Source organism: Anguilla rostrata, chromosome 6 (assembly GCF_018555375.3).
Source record: "Anguilla rostrata isolate EN2019 chromosome 6, ASM1855537v3, whole genome shotgun sequence".
In the NCBI taxonomy this organism is placed as follows: Eukaryota; Metazoa; Chordata; class Actinopteri; order Anguilliformes; family Anguillidae; genus Anguilla; species Anguilla rostrata.
In genome coordinates this window covers 9,571,597-9,594,115 of record NC_057938.1, presented here as the reverse complement: position 1 = coordinate 9,594,115, position 22,519 = coordinate 9,571,597, and the positions used below count along the sequence as shown (strand labels likewise).

At 44.5% G+C, this 22,519-nt stretch overlaps 1 protein-coding gene, 1 long non-coding RNA gene and 5 other non-coding genes across 11 annotated transcripts; 2 read left to right on the top strand and 5 right to left on the bottom strand.

Moving 5' to 3' along the window:
* Positions 1-161: 161 nt before the first annotated feature.
* vwa5b2 (von Willebrand factor A domain containing 5B2) lies at positions 162-22,519 on the top strand. Of its 5 annotated transcripts, XM_064338222.1 has the most exons (22): positions 162-4,134; positions 4,576-4,721; positions 4,922-4,991; positions 5,831-6,056; positions 6,264-6,421; positions 7,349-7,480; positions 7,874-7,998; positions 8,571-8,747; positions 9,103-9,213; positions 10,216-10,418; positions 12,294-12,408; positions 12,563-12,748; positions 13,454-13,673; positions 13,838-14,130; positions 14,540-14,777; positions 15,270-15,575; positions 15,746-15,883; positions 19,273-19,401; positions 19,572-19,622; positions 19,763-19,862; positions 20,120-20,243; positions 20,444-22,519. In XM_064338222.1, exons 1-22 carry the CDS (start codon positions 3,996-3,998, stop codon positions 21,098-21,100), a joined length of 4,044 nt encoding a protein of 1,347 aa, XP_064194292.1. In that variant the 5' UTR covers positions 162-3,995; the 3' UTR covers positions 21,101-22,519. The 5 variants fall into 5 exon arrangements, with proteins under 5 accessions (XP_064194292.1, XP_064194289.1, XP_064194288.1 ...); XM_064338219.1 differs by lacking the exons at positions 162-4,134; positions 4,576-4,721 and having other exon boundaries at positions 4,899-4,991; positions 13,829-14,106; XM_064338218.1 differs by lacking the exons at positions 162-4,134; positions 4,576-4,721 and having other exon boundaries at positions 4,899-4,991; positions 13,829-14,130; positions 19,769-19,862.
* On the bottom strand, positions 17,015-17,086 carry trnaa-ugc (transfer RNA alanine (anticodon UGC)). Its single transcript has one exon. It is a non-coding gene; the product is annotated as a tRNA-Ala (tRNA).
* Positions 17,271-18,798, top strand: LOC135256457 (uncharacterized). The gene is made up of 2 exons (XR_010330441.1): positions 17,271-17,633; positions 17,929-18,798. It is a non-coding gene; the product is annotated as an uncharacterized LOC135256457 (long non-coding RNA).
* On the bottom strand, positions 17,320-17,391 carry trnaa-ugc (transfer RNA alanine (anticodon UGC)). Its single transcript has one exon. It is a non-coding gene; the product is annotated as a tRNA-Ala (tRNA).
* Positions 17,486-17,557, bottom strand: trnaa-ugc (transfer RNA alanine (anticodon UGC)). The gene has a single exon. It is a non-coding gene; the product is annotated as a tRNA-Ala (tRNA).
* On the bottom strand, positions 17,942-18,013 carry trnaa-ugc (transfer RNA alanine (anticodon UGC)). The gene has a single exon. It is a non-coding gene; the product is annotated as a tRNA-Ala (tRNA).
* trnaa-ugc (transfer RNA alanine (anticodon UGC)) lies at positions 18,157-18,228 on the bottom strand. Its single transcript has one exon. It is a non-coding gene; the product is annotated as a tRNA-Ala (tRNA).

Below are 22,519 nucleotides of genomic sequence, written 5' to 3'. Positions count from 1 at the left end.
GAGCATTTTTTGTTATTCAAGTTTAAGAGGATAGCACAGCTTTATAAAACTTGAGAGCGGGCACTTGGACAGGGATCCTGTTCTGCTATAGGCTACAGCTTCTTATAGCTAGCATCTACTTAGCTATTATGCCTAAAATACATATCCCGTTTTGCTATATAATTATACAAATGTATTTTATGTCATCACTGAAAATGTCATGAAATTGTGTTTTTATTTGTAATCTTGTGAGTTTATACACTCAATGAAAATAAACCTATGACTGTAATGACTTGTTTTATCAGATGTCAGTTCGATACCTGGAAATGTGGACATGTCAATTAATGTGGTTTTAATTATTCTTCTTGTGCCAACCCCTATTTTTGTGTTTTTTGATATAATCATTTCCAAAATTGCCCTTTGATTAAGGATGATTGTGGTGCAGTCTACTGAGCACAGCTGAACGTATACATCAGTTTATGGCGCATTCTGAGAAATTATGAAAACAACGTGTCCTGTGACCTATACATTTTAAATGAAAAAGCTATGATTCCATCTTCATGTGAGCCATTTATTGATTCAATCTGGTGAGTGACTCAGTGTTTGAAGAGTATTTTATAACTCAGATCGCCATCTAGAATTGCTCAGAGTGGGAATATGTGTCACTAGAGTGATTGTTTGAAGTAAGGAAACAAAAATATATGCCTGAGTATTTGTCTCCAAGTCTTCAGTTGAAAAATTGAAATTGATTCTATGAATAGATTGTTTATTTTGACTTTACACTGTTAGTTTTTTTTTTTTTTTTTGATAGACAACCTGTTTCTTAGCACTGACTCTTGTAATTACTGGTTTCATAATGACATGCTGCTTTTTTAGAGCCGTTGTGTAGTTTTGGACTCTGTTTCTGTTATTCTGTTATTGCCTGACAAGTAACTGTTTATACGGGAGTGGCAATTTAGAATATAAAGCAAATCTGCAATTCTATGTCATTCATTTGAAAATATAAGATAGTGATTTAACATAAGAAAGATAACACTATGTCTTGTCTTTTTGTTGGAAAAGTTTTTGAAAGTGTAAAGTGGAGGGTTATGGATGAAGTTGAATGCAGTAATATGTCCAGCGTTAATTCAACTATAACAGCTTATGTCCAGAAAAGATAGAGAGAGAGAAATTCACTACTGCAGTCTATCACAATTAATATTTTGCTGTGTGTTTGCTGTCCTGAGAAGTGTAAGGTAGCTGTTGTGATTGGTGGCTGATTCCATGTTGGTGATCATCACAGACATCCTCTTTGCCGACTCGTTTGCCTGGGGTTGCGAGAGCAGTAAGGTCGGTGGGCGGTGATGTGGGTGCAAAGCCTGGCGTGTCCTCCTGATCACAGTGAATCGCATCTGATTACCACCGACCTTAAATTTGCAATAACAGGTGCGCCCTAAGCCACTGAGTGTACCCTGTTGCCCTGTTAATTTATTCCAAACAAACACTGACTCACAACAGCAAAAAAAAAAAAAAAAAAGTTAGACCACGAAAGAGTATCTATTTAATTATTCAGGGGTAGCAGTAAAAGAACCTTTGCGGTTTTGCATTTTATGCATTCTGTGCCACCCAATTGAAAAAGCAGGTACTCACCTAGAACCACAGGGAGACCAAGCATTTCACTACTGGTCCACTGTGCTGATCCAGTGTTCCCCATGCACTTGCACCCTGTGATCTGAGCTTACGCAAGCCCTTGCAAAGCAAGGCCAGTCCCTTCAGCTTTATGGTTAGCGGGGATTTAATCTGACCATTTGATTAACCAGTGGGTCAAACCCACAATAGGTAAAAATTTAGGCACAAAAATTAGCTCCAAAAATCTGAACGCACATTTTTGATAGAAAGCATCTCAAAGTAAAAACCACATATTTTATTTGTCATGTAGGTCCATTGGGCTGCATATAGGATGGCTTGGCTCTGTGCAGTGCATACTAAGGTGTTTCTCAAAGTAATTTAACTACTAGAAAATTTTTGTTAACAATTTTATCATTATTGTTAAAACTACAGATGACCTGGCTTAACTATCTCCCAGTTTAAAAACCATTGCTCTGAACCAGCAATGTTTCTGCAACCATATTTCTTTTAAATTTAAAATCCTAAGAAAGTTTAGCAGGGACAATTCTAGAGACTAGAGGCTCTTAGGCTAGAAAATCCCACGAGGCTCTTCTGACCAACTTCCTGTCACCTATATATCTGCCCTCTGGGGCCCCCAATGCTTGGGGCCCAGTTAGCTGCCTCCCTTGCCTGTTCATAATATTTGCCTCCAAAGTTTAGCCACTGGAAGGTTGGCAATATGAAAACATTTTACTGTGTAAATTTTGCATCTGTCAATCTCACACCTATATTTTTACATCTCAGAACTTGCATTATGCCCACCTAATGGTTGTTGATCAAGCTTGTGTGGGCAGATGGAAGTTGTTGATTTACTTGCGAAAATAAATGCAAAAAGGTCATTACCTGGGAAAGAGCAAACAGCTACCGACTGCTACCACAATTATCCGTTCACTGAGCTGTGACCAAATCCACAAAACCACCTATTTTCATATCTTAACGATTGCTGTTATATAAATAGCAAAATGATTAACCCTGTTTTAATTTCCTAGTTCTGTCATAGTTCTTTGACTACATTTTTTACCTAACATGTGATTCTATAAGTTTACAGTTAATGAGCTATATTGGCAGAAAGGTGGAAAAAAGAGAGAAGAGTAATAAACAAAATGTAAATAATTACTTATTTCATTTTTGAATTGCCCTAGTTTTTCTGTGTCCAAAATACTACTCAATAGATAACTGTAATTTCACTGTCTTATTCCATCAAGATATCTTACAATTATTTATTTTATCACAGCATATAATGAAATTGTAGCCTGTAGAAATTGTAGATATTGGGGTGATTAAAGACATTTGTAAATTCCTAATTTGTTCACACACACACACACACACACACACACACACACACACACACACACATCTGCATCTGTAAACTAGGTTTCTCTGGCATTATCCTCAATTGTGCCATGAAATCAACTGAACATTTCCCTGCTGTGTCTATCCCTGGAAAGTACTGGGTATTTGGTTTTGCATTAAGATGGCCTTTGATGGTGAGCCTGGTGCTCGTGGAATGTTGACTGAGCTGTTAATGATTTAGCCGTGTGCTAATGCATCCGCCTGCTGCTTCTGATGGTTGCCACGCAGCGAGAGACAAGAAATAGCCTGGTAACTGGCCTGGGATGTTGTCAGAAGGGGATAAATATCGCGGCCATATGGGAACAAATATGAATTCTTGTCTTATTGATAGTGCTTTTTTATTGGGAAAGGATGGGGCAGGATAGTTGCCTTGAGAACATCGCTGAACCTTCAGTGCCCAGAGCGTGAACAGAATCCGGGGACAACATGGTACTGGAACTCCTGGGGACTGATTCTGAACCAGAATCCAGCATCTTAGGCCAGTAATGAAGAGCAGCAAGTCCCTGGTGCAGTATTATTAAACCCAGTAGTACCATTGACAAAACCCATTAGCGTTGTCATTCAGAGAAGTTACTATCAAAACAGAAAACTTACTAACAAAAAAAAGAAAGAAAAGTTAATAACAAAACAGAAAAAAAATATATAAAGAAATTATAATTGTGACCTGTATCACATATATTGTTTAAGCATGTAGGAAAGAGAAAACAAACAACAAAAGTTAAAATGAATTGTGCTCTCTGCTCCTAAGTTTTGAAGTGAGACTATTACTTACACTGTGCAAGCATACTTTCAGGACAGTCCAGATCCTGTGTATTAATGCATGAGTTCACAACATGCCTAAGATGGAGATTGTTAGATTAGATGGGAGCCCTCATACATTCAATAGGCCCATGCACCTAGGTCTGTTGACATAGTTTTTATACTCTCTTCTCTCAGCTCATTGCCACATCCCTGGTTCAGAAGTGCCTGCTCTGCCAAGACCTCCTTGGTTCCCCTGCCTCTGATGAGCAGAGAAGATGCCTGGCCTGAGGAACCGCTCCACCTGGGCCCCCCTGTTGCTCAAGGGCTCCTGTATCAAGTCCTGTGCCAATGGCTGCTCTCTGGGAATCACCTCCCACCTCACCTATGCCAACACAGACTCAGAGCCTGTGGAAGGTAAAGTTTATCACCCCTCACCTTGTAGGGATGACACATAGACTTGCCACAGGCTTCTTGTTAATAAAAAATATTTATTCCAGTAGGAGCCTCAGCAAGGCCCTAAAAATAGTCTTAGACCCCAATTCCCCTAGTTCCATCTGTCAGACGATAAGAAGAGTTTTATCCAAATGCTGTGTGATTTAAATATCTGGCTGCATTCCTATGTGTTTCTTTTATTCTTTTATTCTGAAAGAGCATGTATACCCCCATGTTTTTTATGTACTGTGTTCATCTCCATATTTTTTATTTTCCTTTTTCACTTATTATCTTTTTTTATATTAGAGCTTGTGAAAAAGACTTTCGAAGTATTCATTTTTCCTCACCATTTCCTCAAACAGTACAGGCAGTGCAGGTGTCGTTTTTGTGTGTCCTGTTCATTCGCCTTTTTTACTCCTCCAGGTGTGTTTGTGTACCCTCTGGGGGAGAAGGAGGTGGTAGTGGGGTTTGAGGCTGTCATTGCAGGCAGAGTAGTCAGTGTGCAGATCCAGAGCCGGGGAAAGATGGAGGACTGCTGCCTGGACTGCTGTGGGAACTCCAGTCTTGACATGCAGTGCACCAACAGCAAGGACTGGGGCTGCTGTGGGAGCTCGAACCTGGACATGCAGTGCAAACGTAGATAGGTTGGGTAACGGAAGCAGTGACTCAGGTAGGACTGAGGGTGGTGTGGGGAGTGTCTTCAGGCAGAGTAGTCAGTGCAGTCAGACCGGAAGATGAGGACTGGGGCTGCTGTGGGATCTCATCTGACATGCAGTGCACCAACAGCAAGGACTGGGGCTGCTGTGGGAGCTCGAACCTGGACATGCAGTGCACTAACGGTAAGGACTAGGGCTGCTGTGGGAGTCTCTAACCTGGACATGCAGTGCACTAACGGTAAGGACTAGGGCTGCTGTGGGAGTCTCTAACCTGGACATGGGACAACACAAGGGAGGGGTGCTTATAGACCACCTGAGAGTGTAGGAAAGATGGCACCTCTATGGGGCTCCTTTAATATACATACATACAGACATACATACTACATAGAGAGAGAGAGAGAGAGAGAGAGAGAGAGAGAGAGATATTAAGAAACATATGAATCCTTTCCCTATCTCAGATTGCTCAATGTCTATGTAATACAGGCATTTGTAATGAATTTATAATGAGGCTTTCGCTTATTAAATTACCCAGGAACACACTGTAGAAGCATTCTAATTCTGAAAAATGGCTTGGATGCCTAAGTGTGCTGCAGATGTTGTAGGTAAATTTCACTGTTGTTAGGGAGGCTGCTATGGTGAGTTCTGTGATGGGGATTGTTGGTGGTGCTTTGATGGTGCTTGATGAATTCTTCAGTCATGCTTTCCCTGACAACTTTCATATTAGTTTTTATACACTATTAATTTAAAAAATATATAATCAGTTGTTAATGTACTGCTGTGGTATTTAAATCTAAGATCCACTAAAGCTTTCTCACGGGGAAAGTGACACAGTGGCATACCATACAGCAGTTACCCCACAAATGGTAGCATTCCCTGCATTATGGATGGATCAATTTATATTTATCAAGGGGGTAGTTATGTCTGTGGGTTTTCGCAGGTAAAAGATTCTAAATCAAATTCAAATAAGGGTCACCTGCATATAAGAAACATTGAGCCTTTGACTCTCAAGTGTTATGTTTCAGGGCACCTCATCCTGGATGAAGACCTGGAGAGAACCACTTTCATTGTTGGTACGGGTGTCATTGGACCAATGGAGGTAGTTACTATCATTATAACCACCACTCTGGAGCTCCCCACGCTGGAGAATGGAGCAATCCGCCTGGTCTACCCTTCAGTGCTCACACCCATAGTGAGAGGCAGGATGGTTTCAAACAAGAGCGAGAGCGGGGTGAGGTGGGATGAACAGAGGTATGTAATACCTTAGCGTTGGTACTAATATACTAATTGAATTTACAGGATGTTCACGCAATTATTTATAGCTAAAAATAGTCCAGGCTTAAAGAGAACTCCATCTCCCAAAACTGGATGAAAACAATTTTTGAATCCAATTCTAATTTCTTCTACTTCCTTACACCCTCCTATAACTCCCCCCCCCCCCCCCCCCCCCCATTCTAGTCCAACCAGCTGCTTTGGGGGCACCTCTGGCAAACAGGAGAGATTGATGGGCCCTCCCCAGTACTGTGCCCATGGAGTCTTCACCAGTCCAGCAGTCACTCACATGCCTTACGAGCTCAGCTTCCAGCTGCTGGTGCGGGGGGCGTGTCTGCTTGCAGGTAGGGTTTACATCAGGGGTGGAGCCAGCCTGTCATAGATATGAGCGTGAGCCATGATGAGAAATGATGAGAGAGTCACGCTTAGAACAAATCAAATGAAAAACAAGTCCATTTTAAGGATACAAGATATTTCAATGTCAATTCTGTTGTTAACTTTTTAAAAACACAAACGATACACAATGTTATGTCAACATTCATTAAACAATGTTTTCCCCAAATTTGGCCTTAGTCAGTGTCTATGTTTGGGCACTGAGGCCCCCCATCTTTCTGCACAACAGAATTCCTCATACAAACCTACACCTATGCCATTACCTCTCACTGCACCAGCTCAGGATCTCTCTCTTTATGACACACTGTGACTGGCAGGAAGAACTGAGAGCTTGTCTGGGAGAGCCAGGAAGAGGGAGGGGCAGGCACTAATGGCTGGAGCCAGTCTCCACAGCTGATTTACTGAAAGACACAATTGGCTTCGACATCCACTCCCTTTATGAAATATGTCAGCGTGCTGGCCAGAGGACCCGGCAGCACCGGGACTTCAGATGAGGACGAGGGGAGAGGGAGTGGTCAAGTCTGGACCTGGAGCAGGGCCAGAATATATCAGTCAAGATTAAGAGGGCGGTTAATTAGGACGTTCAATCACCAAACAGTCAATGTACTCCTGGGGACTGGAGAGGGAGGAGGGGACTCACATCTGTCAAGAGAAGAAGCCTTGTTTTTCCTTCAGAGAAGCAAATGCACTTCACTCTGTAGAAGAGAAATATTCCATTTGCATTTTAGCAGCAGAGATTACCTCAGAAAAATATCAAAAAGAGCCTCTGTACAATGTATTATTTCAAAATACTAAAGTCTCATTCGGTGTTCTGATGGCCCATTTCTCAGTCACAGATGTTATTTTGTCAGTTAGCTGTCTGTCCCCTGTCTTTGAAGGTCTGGAGAGCCCCACCCATGCCCTGCGGGCAGACGCTGACCCCAGTGCCCAGTGCGCCACTGCCACCTACATCACCCTCGCTGAGGACCACCGCTATGACCGCCACCTGGAGATCATCCTGCACCTGAGTGGTGAGGTCCTAGAACTACCCTGTAAGGGAACCAACCACAGGAAAGAATTACACACGAGAGAACCTCGTAAAGTGGATGAGGGAAGATTTACAGACCAGAGACTCCCCATAACTGCTGAAGCGACAGTTACAGACTTGCTTGTCCCATTAAAAGGCCAGGGGAAGAGTTATACATTTGAACATGGGAGCCACAGAGGGAGTTGGAAGCTAGAGGATTCTATGAGGGGCCACAGACAGGGTAGCAGTCTAGAGCACTCCCATGAGGGACCATAGAGAGAACTTCTGACTAGAGCACTGCCATGAGTGACCACAAATAGACTTGCAGACTGGACTCCAGGGAACGATAACATTTCTCACCATGGCAGTGGGATTCCTATGATCCTCTTTCTCACAGAACCTCACAGTCCTCTCATTATCCTGGAAAGGGGTCGACTCACCTTCCAGGAGTACGAGCAGCACATCAGTGCCCGTCGCGATTATATTCGCTGTGCCAAGAAAGAGTCAGACTCTGAAAAGAAGGTGAGCTCTTTGCCAAAACTCTGCCTGGGCTTTATCCACCTCATACACTGCAAGGTGCTGGACTGGTGCAATAATGATGATCATGTATAGCGTTGGTTGTATCTGGTGTCTATAGTTTTCAAAACCTCACACACTTTAGCTACAGTTTTCTCAGGTTTTTGCTAAATGTTTCCTTCTACCCATTGGCAACAAGTGCTCTATCTTTTTGAGGGTCAAATTACCCACTGAGCAAAAGCTGAAATTTAGACATCTAGAGGTGGAAATCTAGGTTGAGAGACGTTTTGTCATACACAGACTAAGTTAACCCAAATGTAGCTCAGATTTTACCTGCACATAGGTTGACTATGTCCTAGTCAGCTAAAAAACTAAATGTAGCTGAGTTTTCACCTGAATGCCCAGACAACGTTTCATTTTCACCACAAAATGTTCCGTTTGTTTTTTTGTTTTTCAAATCTTATAATATTAGCTCAGGCTTATGTCTATGGGATACATGCGAGGCTGGTGGGTCTAATGAGCTGACTATAGTTTTCCATAAAATGTCCTTGTTTTAAATAATTGCGTTTTCCCCTCAGCTGGAGTTCGTAAGGAAGCGGTTCCACAAGGACATTCTGTGTAACCCGGTTCTGATGCTCAACTTCTGCCCAGACCTGCTGAGTGACCCGGTCGAGCTTCACCGGGCCACCAGGGAGGTGATCTTCCTCATCGACCGCAGCGGCAGCATGAGTGGAGGCAACATTGACAAGATCAAGGTGCCCCTTCAAATCCACACTAGCCAGACAGGGCATCGATGGTCCTTTAATTAGGTGGTTTGTGCCACAGAAATGTAATTTCTTGGTTAGGGGGAAAAAAACTTTGTGATGTGTATGTGATGTGATGTGGGTTTGGTCATCCCATCCAATATGAAATGCTGAATGGAAGTACATGCTGCCCTAACACTGTAAAAAAATTACCTATCGCTGTCAACAGATTTTCTGATCCTTGGCTTGCATTTTCATGCACCAGATCCAATCTTTTTTATGTGAGATGACGTATTCTCAATTCTATCTGTTTCTACTGTGCACCTGATGTTCACTCATAGCATACCCATTCTCCTGTACCCCACAGGAAGCTATGGTGGTGGCCCTCAAGAGTCTGCCTCCAGGGACGCTGCTCAACCTTGTGGGGTTTGGCTCCAGCACAAAGACCCTCTTCACCTCCAGCAAACTCTGCACCGATGTCAGTACCAGTGTGACCACATCGTGGCAGTGGTTCATACTGTATTTCATTGCATATAACTATACTGTATGTAATTACAATCACATACTGTATGATTACCATCCAAAGGTTGTCTCGCAGGCTTTGCAAACTCACTATTTTTGTACCTCAACTCATCATGGATTTAATTTGTAGCCAGAAAAGGTGTAAATTCAGGCGTGACTGAGGATGCCATTGTGGAAGTTAAATTTAAAAGATGCCTTGCTTTGAGAATTTCGCAATCACAACTGCAATATCATGTGCCTGGCTAATCTGTCAGCTCATTAGGGTATAAAGTCCTTGTCTACAGAAAATAAATGATGCCAAAAAATCATGATGCACTTAGAGATGGCTTTACCTTCAACAGAGCTGGTATTTATTTGAGTGAATTACCTTGTTTGCTCCCTCTTGGATAACAATGTCCAGGTCACCCCTCTGAGGTTGCCGTGACAGCAGAGTATCAGGTTTAGTCAGTGCAAGGGCCAGGTAGGACAAATGCTTTTTAATAAAGATGGCCATATGGTGATCTGACTACGCATTCATACCATGAAGTAATCACAAACCCATCTGTGCACAATAAAAAAACTGTTGTCCATGTATGCTTGGGATTTGTATAAATAGTTATGTTTAGGAGATACTAGAGTAGTTTACTATATAAGTCTTCACTTTAATGCTGTGGCTAGGATTTGTTTTTAAAGCAGTTAGGATTAACAACATTAATAACAACAGAACATATGCTATCAATTGGAAGAGGTTTCAATGGGCAATATCTCTTTTTTCCATCACACATCATTTGGTTCCTTTGCTTTAATATATATTATGTATGTATTTGATATCAGTATAACCTGATATCAGATACATTTTATTGTTGGAATACTGTGTAAAATGTATAATTTCACACTGTAGTCATAGTTGGTTTGTGACTACTTTAACTTGGGGCATGCTGACGTGAGGGGTGTATTTTCATGTATTTGCTTTCTCCAGGAAACCCTGGTGCTGGCCTACGAGTATGCCCAGAAGATGAGGGCCGACATGGGGGGCACCAATCTCCTCGGTGCCCTCTCCTGGGTGTACCAGCAGCCCGTGCAACGCAGCAGTCCGCGCCAGGTGTTCATCATCACAGATGGCACGGTCAGCAATGTTGGCAAAGTGCTCGAGCTTGTGCGGAGGAATGCCTGTTCGGGCAGGTAAAGATGGCAGGGGCCACCTCACCCAGAGAACTCTGGGATTTAACACGGTTTGACAATGGGAAAAAGGGAAAAGCAACAGCCAGCAGAAGTAATGCAACTCTTATGCAAGCCTTGCAATGTTTGCATTCTGTAACATTACACACTGTTACATCTCCTGCCAGTCTGAACTGCAGCAAACTTGAGTCAGAGATTTGTAGTTTTCCTAGACAATGATGACTAGAACTCGCCTACTCAGCAAAAGCGAGATTTGTGCTTGTGCAATGGGCTCGACATGTGATAGCATCAAATCCTTTGAAATATAATTTCCTCACTATTTCCTTAGTAATATATATATATATATATATAAATATATATTTATGCAAATAGAAAAAATAGTTTTTTTATGTGAATGGACCCCGTAATGATTGCAGAGGACAGAGTCATAACTTGGATTTGGAGAAACATAAACCTAGATTTACCATCAGAAATGTTTAAGCAACTTACGCAGTTTTAAAGGTTGTCGATTTATCATGCATCTGTGAATCCTAACAGCCTGCTTTAGGTCTGCCCTGTACTGCAAGGCACTGTTTCTGTCAATCTGTAACCAGAACACAACTGTCAATTGTAATTCTGCATGCAGAGCCCTGTAGGTTGTGCAGGGCTGTGTGTTGGAAGCAGGCATCAGTACAGCTGTAAGGCAAGAGAGGGGAAATGAACAAAGGTAGATAAAGCTGCAAAATACTTTGTAGTGTGTCCCTCAGTACACTCTGGCTATGCCACCGGAACACTAATTACAGCACATCTTCAGCTGGGCATGACGACAGGGAAGGAGGCGGGGGGGGAGGGGGGTGGAGCTGGAGGATGGCGGCGCGGCGTTACGTTAGGTCATACCCAGTAATCACGCTAAGTGCTCCGCACCGCCATCACGGCTACCGCACCGCTCTCTGCTCTACTGCTCCCTTGGGCATTGTGGAAAAATCACTCAGGCTAATTCCATTTTTTTTTTCCGTACATCTGTATTCCGTGCACAAACAAACAGGTGCCTTGGTTTGCTGCACTGCCCTGCCACTGAGGAAACTCCTGAACCCCTCCCAGTGGTACAGATTTTCTTGGTTACAGACTGCCTTTGCACATGCTTGGTGCAGTTAGATATATACGTAGCATTTTTGATTTGTGCCAGGGCTGTCTAAATTCTCCTATATCCAGTGTGTCATTGTTGCATTCTAAGAGGGGGACGGTGGTTGTATCTTGGACATTCAATTAGCGAAATTGCCCAATAACTCATGGAGCATTTAAGCTTTTATAGGTACTGTCACACAAAAAATATTAATCCTTCAAATTACAAGGTTTAAAAGACCTTGGTGAATAAACATGTCCAGTTAGTGAGACAATCTGATAAGAGAATAATGTGAAGTGATATAGTGTGACGGTCAAGTGGGGGCCCCAAGGTGCCTGTGCAAATCAGGATTTTAGGGAATGTTTCCTCAAAGGTTTGATGCTGCGTTCTTATGTAAGTTGCGCTACAGTACTGTGTGTGCGGAGTACTGAGGGACTGAGGAAATGTCTGACCTGGCCGTGGGATTTCCATGATCCTGTTTCTCACAGGACCCAACAGTCCTCCCTACAGTCCTCTCATTACCCCAGAGACAGCTAGGCCAGCTCACCTTCCAGGAGATCTGTTCCTGCTGCGATTTCTTTCACTGCAAAAAAAGTCCCAAGTTTTATTATGAGAACATTCTTATTTTGCAGATTTTGCACTGGGCAGATTGGCATGATGCTCATGTGACAAGCCAAAATTTCTGTACAGAATATTCTATATTACATTGCTTCTCTGACCAGTAAATGAAAGTTTTGTCCATTTTCCATTTATGTAAAACCTCTTTTGATTGGCAGGTGTTTTGGGGTGGGCCTGGGCCCACTGGCCTGCAGAAGGCTGCTTCAGGGGGTTGCCAAAATTACAGGAGGCATCACAGAGTTCCTTAGTGAGGACGAGAGGTTGCAGCCCAAGGTAAGATTTATGTGACCTTGCCCCCTCTTGGGGAAAAATGTATCTTCATATTTCCTCAAACCTGTAATTATTTACTGTTTAACTTGATGCCTTTATCTATTTTCATCTACAAAGTATGACAAAATTAAGTGACACTTGCTTTACTTTCCCGCAGCTGGTAAAATCCTTGAAGAAGGCCTTTGAACCCGTACTTACAGATGTCCGTATTGACTGGTATGTCCCGGATAACTTGGAGGCACTCCTCTCACCCAATGAAATCCCTCCACTGTATCCTGGAAACTGCCTAATTGGCTACTGCACCATCTATGATGTATCTGCATTCAAAAGTAAGAAGAATGAGGTAAGTGTGGAGCACTAATGGAATGCAGTGCATAGAGCTCTCAGGGACATAACTTTTCTTTTCTTTACCTCGACTGTTTTTGTTAATTTATTTAATCAGTGTTCTGTCTTTGCACCACCTCAAACTCCAACCACCCCCAGTAGAACACAAATGGCTTCTTTAAACTTTTCTATAGTATATTTCAGTTTATGAAAGAGATAAAATTAGGAGGGACAAGATAATTCGAAAAAAGTACTGTGTGGGGGCATTTGTTCTGTGGGCATTTAGTCCCTGATTGTTTTTCAGTTCTATCTATTTTTCATCTTATCTTGAAAGAACTCTCAGACATCTGCTTGATAATGAATTGAAATGACTCTGGAACTGAGAGTGAAATATAGCTACAATGTTCAGTATCAAATTTCCACAGAGGCTCCAAATGTCATTCCAAAACGAGCTTTACCGAATAAACTGAGCGCAGCCAGAGACTGCAAGCAATTACCTCTTTGAACCAACTCTGTTCTACACAGGCTTCTCCAAGTGGCAGACTCTGCTCACTGCATCATTGTCATCAAAGCCACAGTAACTCATATGTTATAGGTAATAGGCTCTAGTCAGGCACTAATTGGTAAACAGACACAAATGCCTTCAGGCTGAGACTGGAATGCATCTATACTGGTCCCCCAGTGTTGTGAGCTTTATGTTCCCCCCCCCCCCCCCAATGCACAGGCAAAGAGCCGCGTCTACAAGGGCCTTTCCCGGGGCTCGATGGGCTCTGTATTCGGGCATTCTCAGGATGAGCTCTGCGTCCCCTTCGCGGCCGACCTCCTGGAACCCCTGTTGGCCCCGCTGGAGCAGGACGACGTGGAGGAGGCGGTCAGGGAGATATCCCGCGAGATCTCCTCTGAGTTTTCCTGCGCCAGGCCCACAGATGCCAGCCCCGGCTCCGGTGAGGCTTGCCTGTTAGCCTGTCAGGGAAATACTGCAGCACTGGTGCATGGGGAACTGGGCTTGCTGCTAGCACTTCGCGGGTTCAAAGCATGTAAAACTGGAAATGGTGGTTGAAGTCGCCCACAGTGTGCGTACTGACGGGCGCGTGCGCAGTGTCCGCAGGAGGAGAGGCGGAGCCGTCCAGCGACGTGCGGCGCAGGATCCAGAGGGACTCCTACGTGCAGGAGCAGTACGTCCTGACGCGGTGCTCGCTGAGCAGCGAGAGGGGCCTGACCCAGGGCTCCTCCGGCTCGGAATGCCCGCAGCCCGCCCTGCTGGACACCGTCTCCCTGCCCCAGGGCCTGGAGAGGATGGCCCCTCCCGAGCAACGCAGGCTGTCACGCTGGGAGTCACCATGGCAACACGCACAGTCCTCAGAGAGTGCTGAAACTGTGAGTTTCGCTGAGTCAGGAAAGGTAAGCGATGACTAGTGAAAACTGATAAGGGGAGAGATTTAGAGATTGCAGAATTTTTTTTATGTAGCATTTCTTCCATTCAGTGAATTAGCAAGGTCAGTGTTTTTCAGGTAGCGTAAACTTAATCTAAATCCGACCGAAGAGAAACTGATGTACATGCTCAGCAATAAATGCTGTGACTGAGATTATTCAAACTCCTTACAGCACCCGCATTCATCCAGAATGGGCTTGATTTAATTTAAACAGTTTGCCTTTATCATTGATGGCTATTATCAGGATATGTACTGTTAAAACACCAATGAGATGTTCACTCTTTTGCAGGCTGATTATGTATTTTCGTAAGCTTTATGGTAAACACGAGGTGGACAGACTGTAACTCTGGGCGGGCGTGTCTCTGGGTGTGCTGCAGGCAGGCAGGCTGCTGAGCGTGGAGGAGTCCCGCCGCAGACAGAAGGCCCTGGCGCGGTCGGCCATGGCCAGCCGCAGCTTCTCCTCGCCGCAGGGCGAGCTGGACATGCACCGGCTGCGGCGGGCGCTGGAGAAGGTGTCCTTCGACCAGGCCGTGGGCGGGCGGCTGGACGAGAGCGACGGGGAGGCCCAGCCCACTCCCCGGGCGGCCCTCTCCCGCCGGAGCCTCACGGACTCCAGTGAGCCCCCCCTAACGGTCGCATCGCAAAACTGCTTGAACACTCGCAGGTTACGCTAAAAAATGTATCGGCACACATCACTACATCCCAAATTCCTCACCCAAAAAACCAGGCCTCCCATACTTTCACACTTCATGCTTCAAAATATAAGTCTTTCATTGATTAACAGAGGAGTGGGTAATTTCATCTGAGAAAGCTTGGTCTGTATGCAGGTTTTTGTTTCCACCAGTTATCATAGATTTATGAACTAATTAGCTATATATACCAATCTTGGTTAACCCATAGACTATACTGCAGTGAGACATTTTATTTAAGGACACAAGAACAATCTGCAGCTGTTGTTCATTAGTTTGCCAACAAAGTTCGCTACAAAGTCGAATCCTGTAAAACTGGGCTAAATAAATTATGAAGAAGTTGGCATGAAACCCAGAAATATCATCAACAAAACTGAAGGGGGTTAGTGTTCTGTGGTCTCTCTCCCCTTTAACCCAGGCGGTCTCCTGTTCCCCGCCTCTCCCCTGGATTGGGACAGTTTCACTGACCCCGAGTACCTGTTCTCTGCTGCCCCGCCCGAGGAGCCCCACTCAATCCCCGGCCTGTGCCGCTCTGTCATCCACGGGGTGCTGTCCGGTAAGCCCGTGTCCTGGGAGGTGACTGTGGATCTATCGCCTCTCTGGCTCCCCGAGGGACCCGCCCCAGGGCCGGACGGCTGGGAAGAGATAGTGCACCACCTGACCGCTCGCTCCGTCATCCGGGACTTCGAGAACATGGCGGAGAAGGAGTCCGACATTGAGCACGGTGAGCATTTTATCTCGATACAGGTCTTGCGGGTTGGTGGGAATCCTGGGGACTGTAGTTTCTCAGCAGAGGTTCAGGTCAGTGTAGATGACTGCTTATCTTTTATTATGGTTAACCAAGCATTCAAAATCTGAGTATTGAAAGCTCTTCTTACTGTGTCTGCCTCGCAGGGCCAGCAAAGAGGTACCGCATTAAAGCCATCCAGACCAGTAAGGGCTGCAACACAATCTGTATGTACACGGCCTTCGCTGCTGTTGATGGCAACACCAAAGAGGGTCTCACAGGGTCTGTGGAAGTGCGAAACACAGGTATGGCATTATCATGAATGACTAACGGCTATCATATGCATCTCAATAGCTGTAGTAAGCATCTCTCCTTCAATAGCAAAGATGGCTACGCTTTGACATACATGGGCCTAGGAGCAGATTTGTGAACCTTAGGTTCACCTAAATGGAAAGATTACACCATTTATCCATCAAGTTCAATTCCAACAATGAACTTGTGAAGGTTATCGGCTGTGGTGCCCGACGGGCTTCTATGACAAAACAATATTATGTCATAATTTGACAAAACCACAAATTAAAGCATAGAGATTTAAAAATACAACAAACCAAATTTTGTGCAAATCAGGCCAGTTTTGTAGGACGAGCAGTATTTTAATTGTTTTTCAGAAAAATCTAAATGGTGGGAAATCCAATACGGTGAATGCTATGGTTACATCCCAGCCTGTTTATGGACTGCATGGACTGCATTTATATAGTGCTTTTATCCAAAGCGCTTTACAATTGATGCCTCTCATTCACCCATCCACACACACACTCACACACCAACGGTGAAAGGCTGCCATGCAAGGTACCAATCAGTTCGTTGGGAGCAATTATGGGTTAGGTGTCTTGCTCAGGGACACTTCGATGTGCCCAGGGCAGGGGATCGAACCGGCAACCACTTGGTTAGGAAAATGGTGTTAGGGATAAGGAAAGATTAGGATGATGTTTAGGAGCTAGAGAAAAGGTTAGGGCAAGAGTCACTTGTTTTGGATTTTGGATGGTCCAAATCGTTTCATTTTTGGGGTTAACATCCCAGTATTTTTGTATACACTGTGTTGTATTTATTTTATTTTATTGATATTTACATTTTTCATGAAAAAATCTGTTATTTAAGAGAACTTATAGTTATGTTTTACAGTAGCAATTAGGGTTTTGTTAAGGTTTAAGTTAGGAAAATGGTAAGTATTGGGGATGAGGGTTGTATGTAGGAGTGTGGGGAAGAGTCAGGGCAAGTATTTGATTTTGAATGTTTCAGTTGTTTTCACTGGTAGGATGTAGCACCATAGCCTCATATTTTAACATTTTTCCAGTGAAGTGAACTGTGGAGAAATTGAAATTTGGTAGAGTTAGGGTTAGGATTACAATTTGTATTAGGTTAGGAAAAGACAGTAGTGGAGATGCTGGGGATTGAACCCGGGGCCTCATACATGCAAAGCATGCGCTCTACCACTGAGCTACATCCCCAATGGTTTTTATTGTGGGTTAGGTCTACAGGTCAGGGTTTGGGATTACAGTGTAGATTACAGGAATTAGGGTTTTTGGTTTGCGCTCTACCACTGAGCTACATCCCCAGTGACTTTATTGGATTAGGTCACAGGTGAGTTGTACAGTGTAGATTTAGAATTAGAGTTTGTTGGCTACGGTTAGATTCATAGGTTAGGGATTACAGATTTAGTTATTTTAGGAAAATTGAGTAGTGGAGATGCCGGGGATTGAACCCGGGGCCTCATACATGCAAAGCATGCGCTCTACCACTGAGCTACATCCCCAGTGGCTTTCATTTTGAGTAACACTAGGGCTAGGTGTACAGATTAGGGTTTGGTATCACAATTTTTATTAGATTAGGTTAGGAAAAAACAGCAGTGGAGATGCTGGGGATTGAACCCAGGGCCTCATACATGCAAAGCATGCGCTCTACCACTGAGCTACATCCCCAGTGGCTTTCATTTTGAGTAGCACTAGGGTTAGGTGTACAGATTAGGGTTTGGTATCACAATTTTTATTAGATTAGGTTAGGAAAACAGCAGTGAGATGCCGGGATTGACCGGGCCTCATACATGCAAGCTGGCGCTCACACTGAGCTACATCCCCAGTGAACTTAAATTGTAGGTTAGGTCTACAGGTCAGGGTTGGATACAGGTAGATTACAGGAATTAGGGTTTGGTTGCGCTCTACCACTGAGCTACATCCCCAGTGCTTTATTGTGGGTTAGCTACAGGCAGGTTTGGGATTACGTGTGATTACAGATTAGGGTTTTGGTTTGGCTACGTAGATTCATAGGTTAGGATTAGATTTAGTTATTTTAGGAAAATTGAGTAGTGGAGATGCCGGGGATTGAACCCGGGGCCTCATACATGCAAAGCATGCGCTCTACCACTGAGCTACATCCCCAGTGACTTTTATTGTGGGTTAGGTCTACAGGTCAGGGTTTGGGATTACAGTGTAGATTACAGGAATTAGGGTTTTTGGTTTGGCTACGGTTAGATTCATAGGTTAGGGATTACAGATTTAGTTATTTTAGGAAAATTGAGTAGTGGAGATGCCGGGGATTGAACCCGGGGCCTCATACATGCAAAGCATGCGCTCTACCACTGAGCTACATCCCCAGACATGCAGAACTGTATTCTGGTTAGCCAGCTGGTAAGTATTATGGTTAAAGCTAAATTTTGGCTACATGTAGTAGTTTGAGGAAGGGTTTTTTTTCACATTTTCCCAGTGAAATACAATTTTCAAAATAAAAGACACATTTCAAACACATTTCTTTCTATTTCTGTTATTGAATATGTGCTATTTTAGTTGTTTTTCCATCGATTTGAATAGAAAAACTTTATATTTAAAAGATATTTAAAAGAACGCACATGACTTCACTTAGGTTTAGAGTTCCAATGAGGTTTTGGCTGGGGTTAGGTCTATGGTTTGGGTAGGGTTATGAAAACAGCAAGTCTTAGGGATGTAGCAGTTATAGCCTTACATATTTTGATATTTTTTCAATGAATACATTATTTAAAACTATTTCTTTGCTTTTCATTTATTGATGATATTCATACTTCTTTTAATTCATTTAAATATAAAAATCAGATATAACACCTAGGGCTAGAAATAGGTTTTAGGTTTCAAATTAGGATTAGGTTTAGGAAATAATTTTTTTAACACAAAACTTTCCTCCATGAGTTGGATTTTTTTTTTTAGGCTGTCCTAAAACAAGAACTACACTAGCATTAATCCTAACCCTAAACCCTCAACATTACCAAAATCCTGCCTTTACCCCACCACTAACTTGTATCCCTATTCAACCAAAAATTGAAATATTTTGGGCTATACAAGAACAAAAACTAACACTAACCGTGAATATATTAGCAATACAAAAATATCTATCAATATGAAAAAGCAAGTTACATTACATTACATTTATTTACATCGCTTTTTATCCAAAGCGACGTACAAAAATGTATAAATGTTTCTTCAAGATTCAATGTCCAATTGCAAAGCTGTATACACCCAGGTGACTCATTTGAACAGTTTTGACAGCTTCTGATTGTTGTTCAGTTGTTCTGTTCTGAAAAGCATCTGCGCACAGCTTAAAACAATCTGCATGCTTGTGTTAGTCATTGTCCCCATGGTTACCAAGAATGGCCACTTTCGTTTGACAGGGGTGCGCTTTGGCGCCAGGCGGAGCTCTCACTCCGGAAGCCGCAGACAGAGGGCGTACTCCACGGGACTGGGGCGCAGGCCATCCAGCCGGGACTCTGAGGAGTTTGAGGACACCTTCGCATCAACAGGTAACACAGGAAAAGGATTTTTACATACATAGCACTTTGGTTCATCGGTTTCATCCAGTCTGAGCCTTTAGCCATTGTGCTTTCACATAGCACTTCCCAGCATCACCGCTGGTCACTGCGGGCTTTCAGAAGGACAGCAGCAGCAGTCATGTCTTGTCTTGGTTTTGCAGACCGGGAGGACACCCCTGCCTCTCCTTGCAGCCTGACATCCTGGGACAGCAGTGAGTATCTTCACTTCCCCAGTAGGCACCTCTTTAAGTTCCCAGTGATTTGTGTGCATGTGCCGAAAGATAAAGCAAAAGCATTCATGCGTACAGTCACAAGTATAAAACATGACACCCATGTTAATGTATCCCCCGAGGCACAGGGGGGAGCTGGTGCCCTGTCAGCCCGTCGGCCACGTCCGTGAGGTCCCAGCGGTCTATGGAGAGCCGCTCAGTGGAGACCTTCTTTGGCTCAAGGTGAGAATTGGGAGGGGCTTACTTGATTACTACTGATGAAATCACATGACTGCCAAAGAAGTGAAAGTCAGAGGTCCAACCTCGGCAAAAGGCACACCCTTCAACCCTTTATCTTGTTTGTACGGGTACTAAAAGATCATTGAAAACTTCAAAACATACTGTACATTGAAATTGAAATGTAATCCTATTTCTCAAATGGAAAACTAAAGTTGATCTGTTGCTCGGGAGCACTCCTCAGTCCCTGCCTTGTGTTGTAGGTTCAGTCTGGGCAAGCTCCGAGGCCCCAGCTCTTCAGGGAAACAGGCGCCACTGAAGCCGTACTGCCTGTCGGCCGAGGCGGAGAAGCCGTCCGACTGCGAGACCGCCGACTACATGCAGCTGGTGAGATCACCACACAGACCAGATCCAGCGTCCACACCTAAACTCAACACCGCTTACATCACATCTGGCCAAGATTTGGGGAGGGGAGCGATGTATCAAATCCATAGAAGAGTTATTGAATTGCTGTAGGCTTCCTGCAGGCAGGACGGGAGGCGTACCGGTTTAATGCGCATTCCCTCCCTTCCTCTGCCCTGGAACAGGTGCGCCTGCAGCTGGCCTCTGGCGCCTTCCTCCTGACGGAGCTGTACTCGGAGTGCCTGCAGATCCCCCTGGAGAGGCTGAAGAGAGCCTCCCCCTACACCAGCCACCGCAGCAGCCTGAGCCCACCCTTCCACTGCGGCTCCCCGCACAGCCCCGCCCCCAGCCCCGCCCCCGCCAAGCCCCCCTCGGCCTGCAACCAGGACGCCAAACACAGGGCCCCCTGGCCACGCCCCAGCCAGCAGGACCCCACCCCCCCACCCTGCGAGGCCCCGAGCTCGGAGGAGACCTCCCCGGAGCCGGGCGGGGGTCCGGGGCAGGCAGACAGCGGGCGGGGCTCGGAGACGGACGCGTGCGAGGGGTCCCCCATGGAGCCCCCGGAGCCGGCGGGGGAGCGGCTGGCCCTGCGGGACCTGGAGGGCTCCACCTGGGCCACGGCCGTGGCGCTGGCCTGGCTGGAGCACCGCTGCGCCGGCTTCTTCGTGGAGTGGGAGCTGGTCGCCGCCAAGGCCGACTTCTGGCTGCGCGGGCAGACGCTGCCCGAGGGCGTGGACCTGGCCGGCCTCAAGGGGGCGGCGCGCCAGCTGTTTCTGCTGCTCCGCCACTGGGACGAGAACATCAAGCTCAACATGCTGTGCTACAACCCCAATAACATGTGAGCGCCAGCCCTTCGCCCCGCTCCTTCGTAACCCTCGCCCCCAAAGCCTTGATGACGACTGTGGAGTCCCCGGTAACAAGAATCTACTTGAAATTGTGTGTGGGGACGAGGGAGGTATGCGTCGATGTTGGTAGTGACGGCCAGTTACGGTTGAGTAACTGTCATGTGCCTTGAAACCTGAACCTCTTGACCGTGTTCCTTATTTTATTCCACTTTGTTCCAGTTAAATCTCCAGAGAATACAAGACCCTGGGATACAATGTAGAAGCAAAACCAGCTGGGGAAAGGCAGATATTGTTAAAAACTGAGAGGCTGCACTGATAGGAAACCCTGTGGGGAACACAGACAGGTTGTGTTTTGCGATTTGTGTCACGTGCAGAATCTTTCTCATATTTTATGTTGAGCTCACTGTGTGAAAGACAAATTCAATCTGGGACAATAAGTTTCATTCAGTCATTCGTTCATTAGCTAGTTATCTTTGTAAACTGTGTAAATGAAGCTATAGCTTGCTAGCTTTCAAAATAAAAATGAAAATGATTTAGGATTTATTATCGACAGCTAGCTATATGTAGAAAATTATTTTTTATGAAATGCTAAAATCATGTTGACATAAAACTATTACCAAATAGTCACCTCTTCAGTTGATGACACCGTGCTGATAACTCCCCAGAATATTTGTATTATCTTCCACAAGATACTACAATATACATAAAACCAGCTATATTTTATTTTCTTTAGTGCCAAAGTTTTCTATCACTGGTCTCACAGCCAGGTTTCTTTACTTCTGGTCATGAGAATGGATGCTCAAGATATTATAGCAAAGGAGGGTACAAAAGATTCACACTTGAATGGTGACACTCTGTAAGACCAATAAAGGAGAGCTGTGAAACAAGTGTGACTTTTGTTCACAGTGTCTCACTACACAATCTTTGCTCTGCAGGTGTCTGATATCATATCCCAGGGTCTACCTTTAAAGGACACGAAGGCATGAACTTTTGCACCTTTACACCAAGCCTGTGATAGATGTGGAGGTGCGTTTTTTGACACTCCTGTGTACATTGCTCAGTTCCTAATTAAATTCCTTTGACCTGATCCCCCAGTACTTTTATATAATTCAGAACGTTCAGTTTCCTCACAGCCTCATTTCACATCCACAGTGCAAGTAAACTCACTATATGCAACAGCTTTTTTAGGAATGTAGAACTTAAGTGTGTGAGTTTGTATGTGTGTGCATGTTGGGAGGGATGGGGGAAGTGGAGTAACTTAACACTGACTTGCACATATTTTCAACGCTCAACTTTATGAGGTGAAAAATTACCAGACTACTATTGTGTGGCAATAATCTGCTGTAAAATTAAAATGTACTCATTTAAGTTTATGTTTTAGTCCTCCTGAGTATGTAATAAAGGGATGCTTTGAAA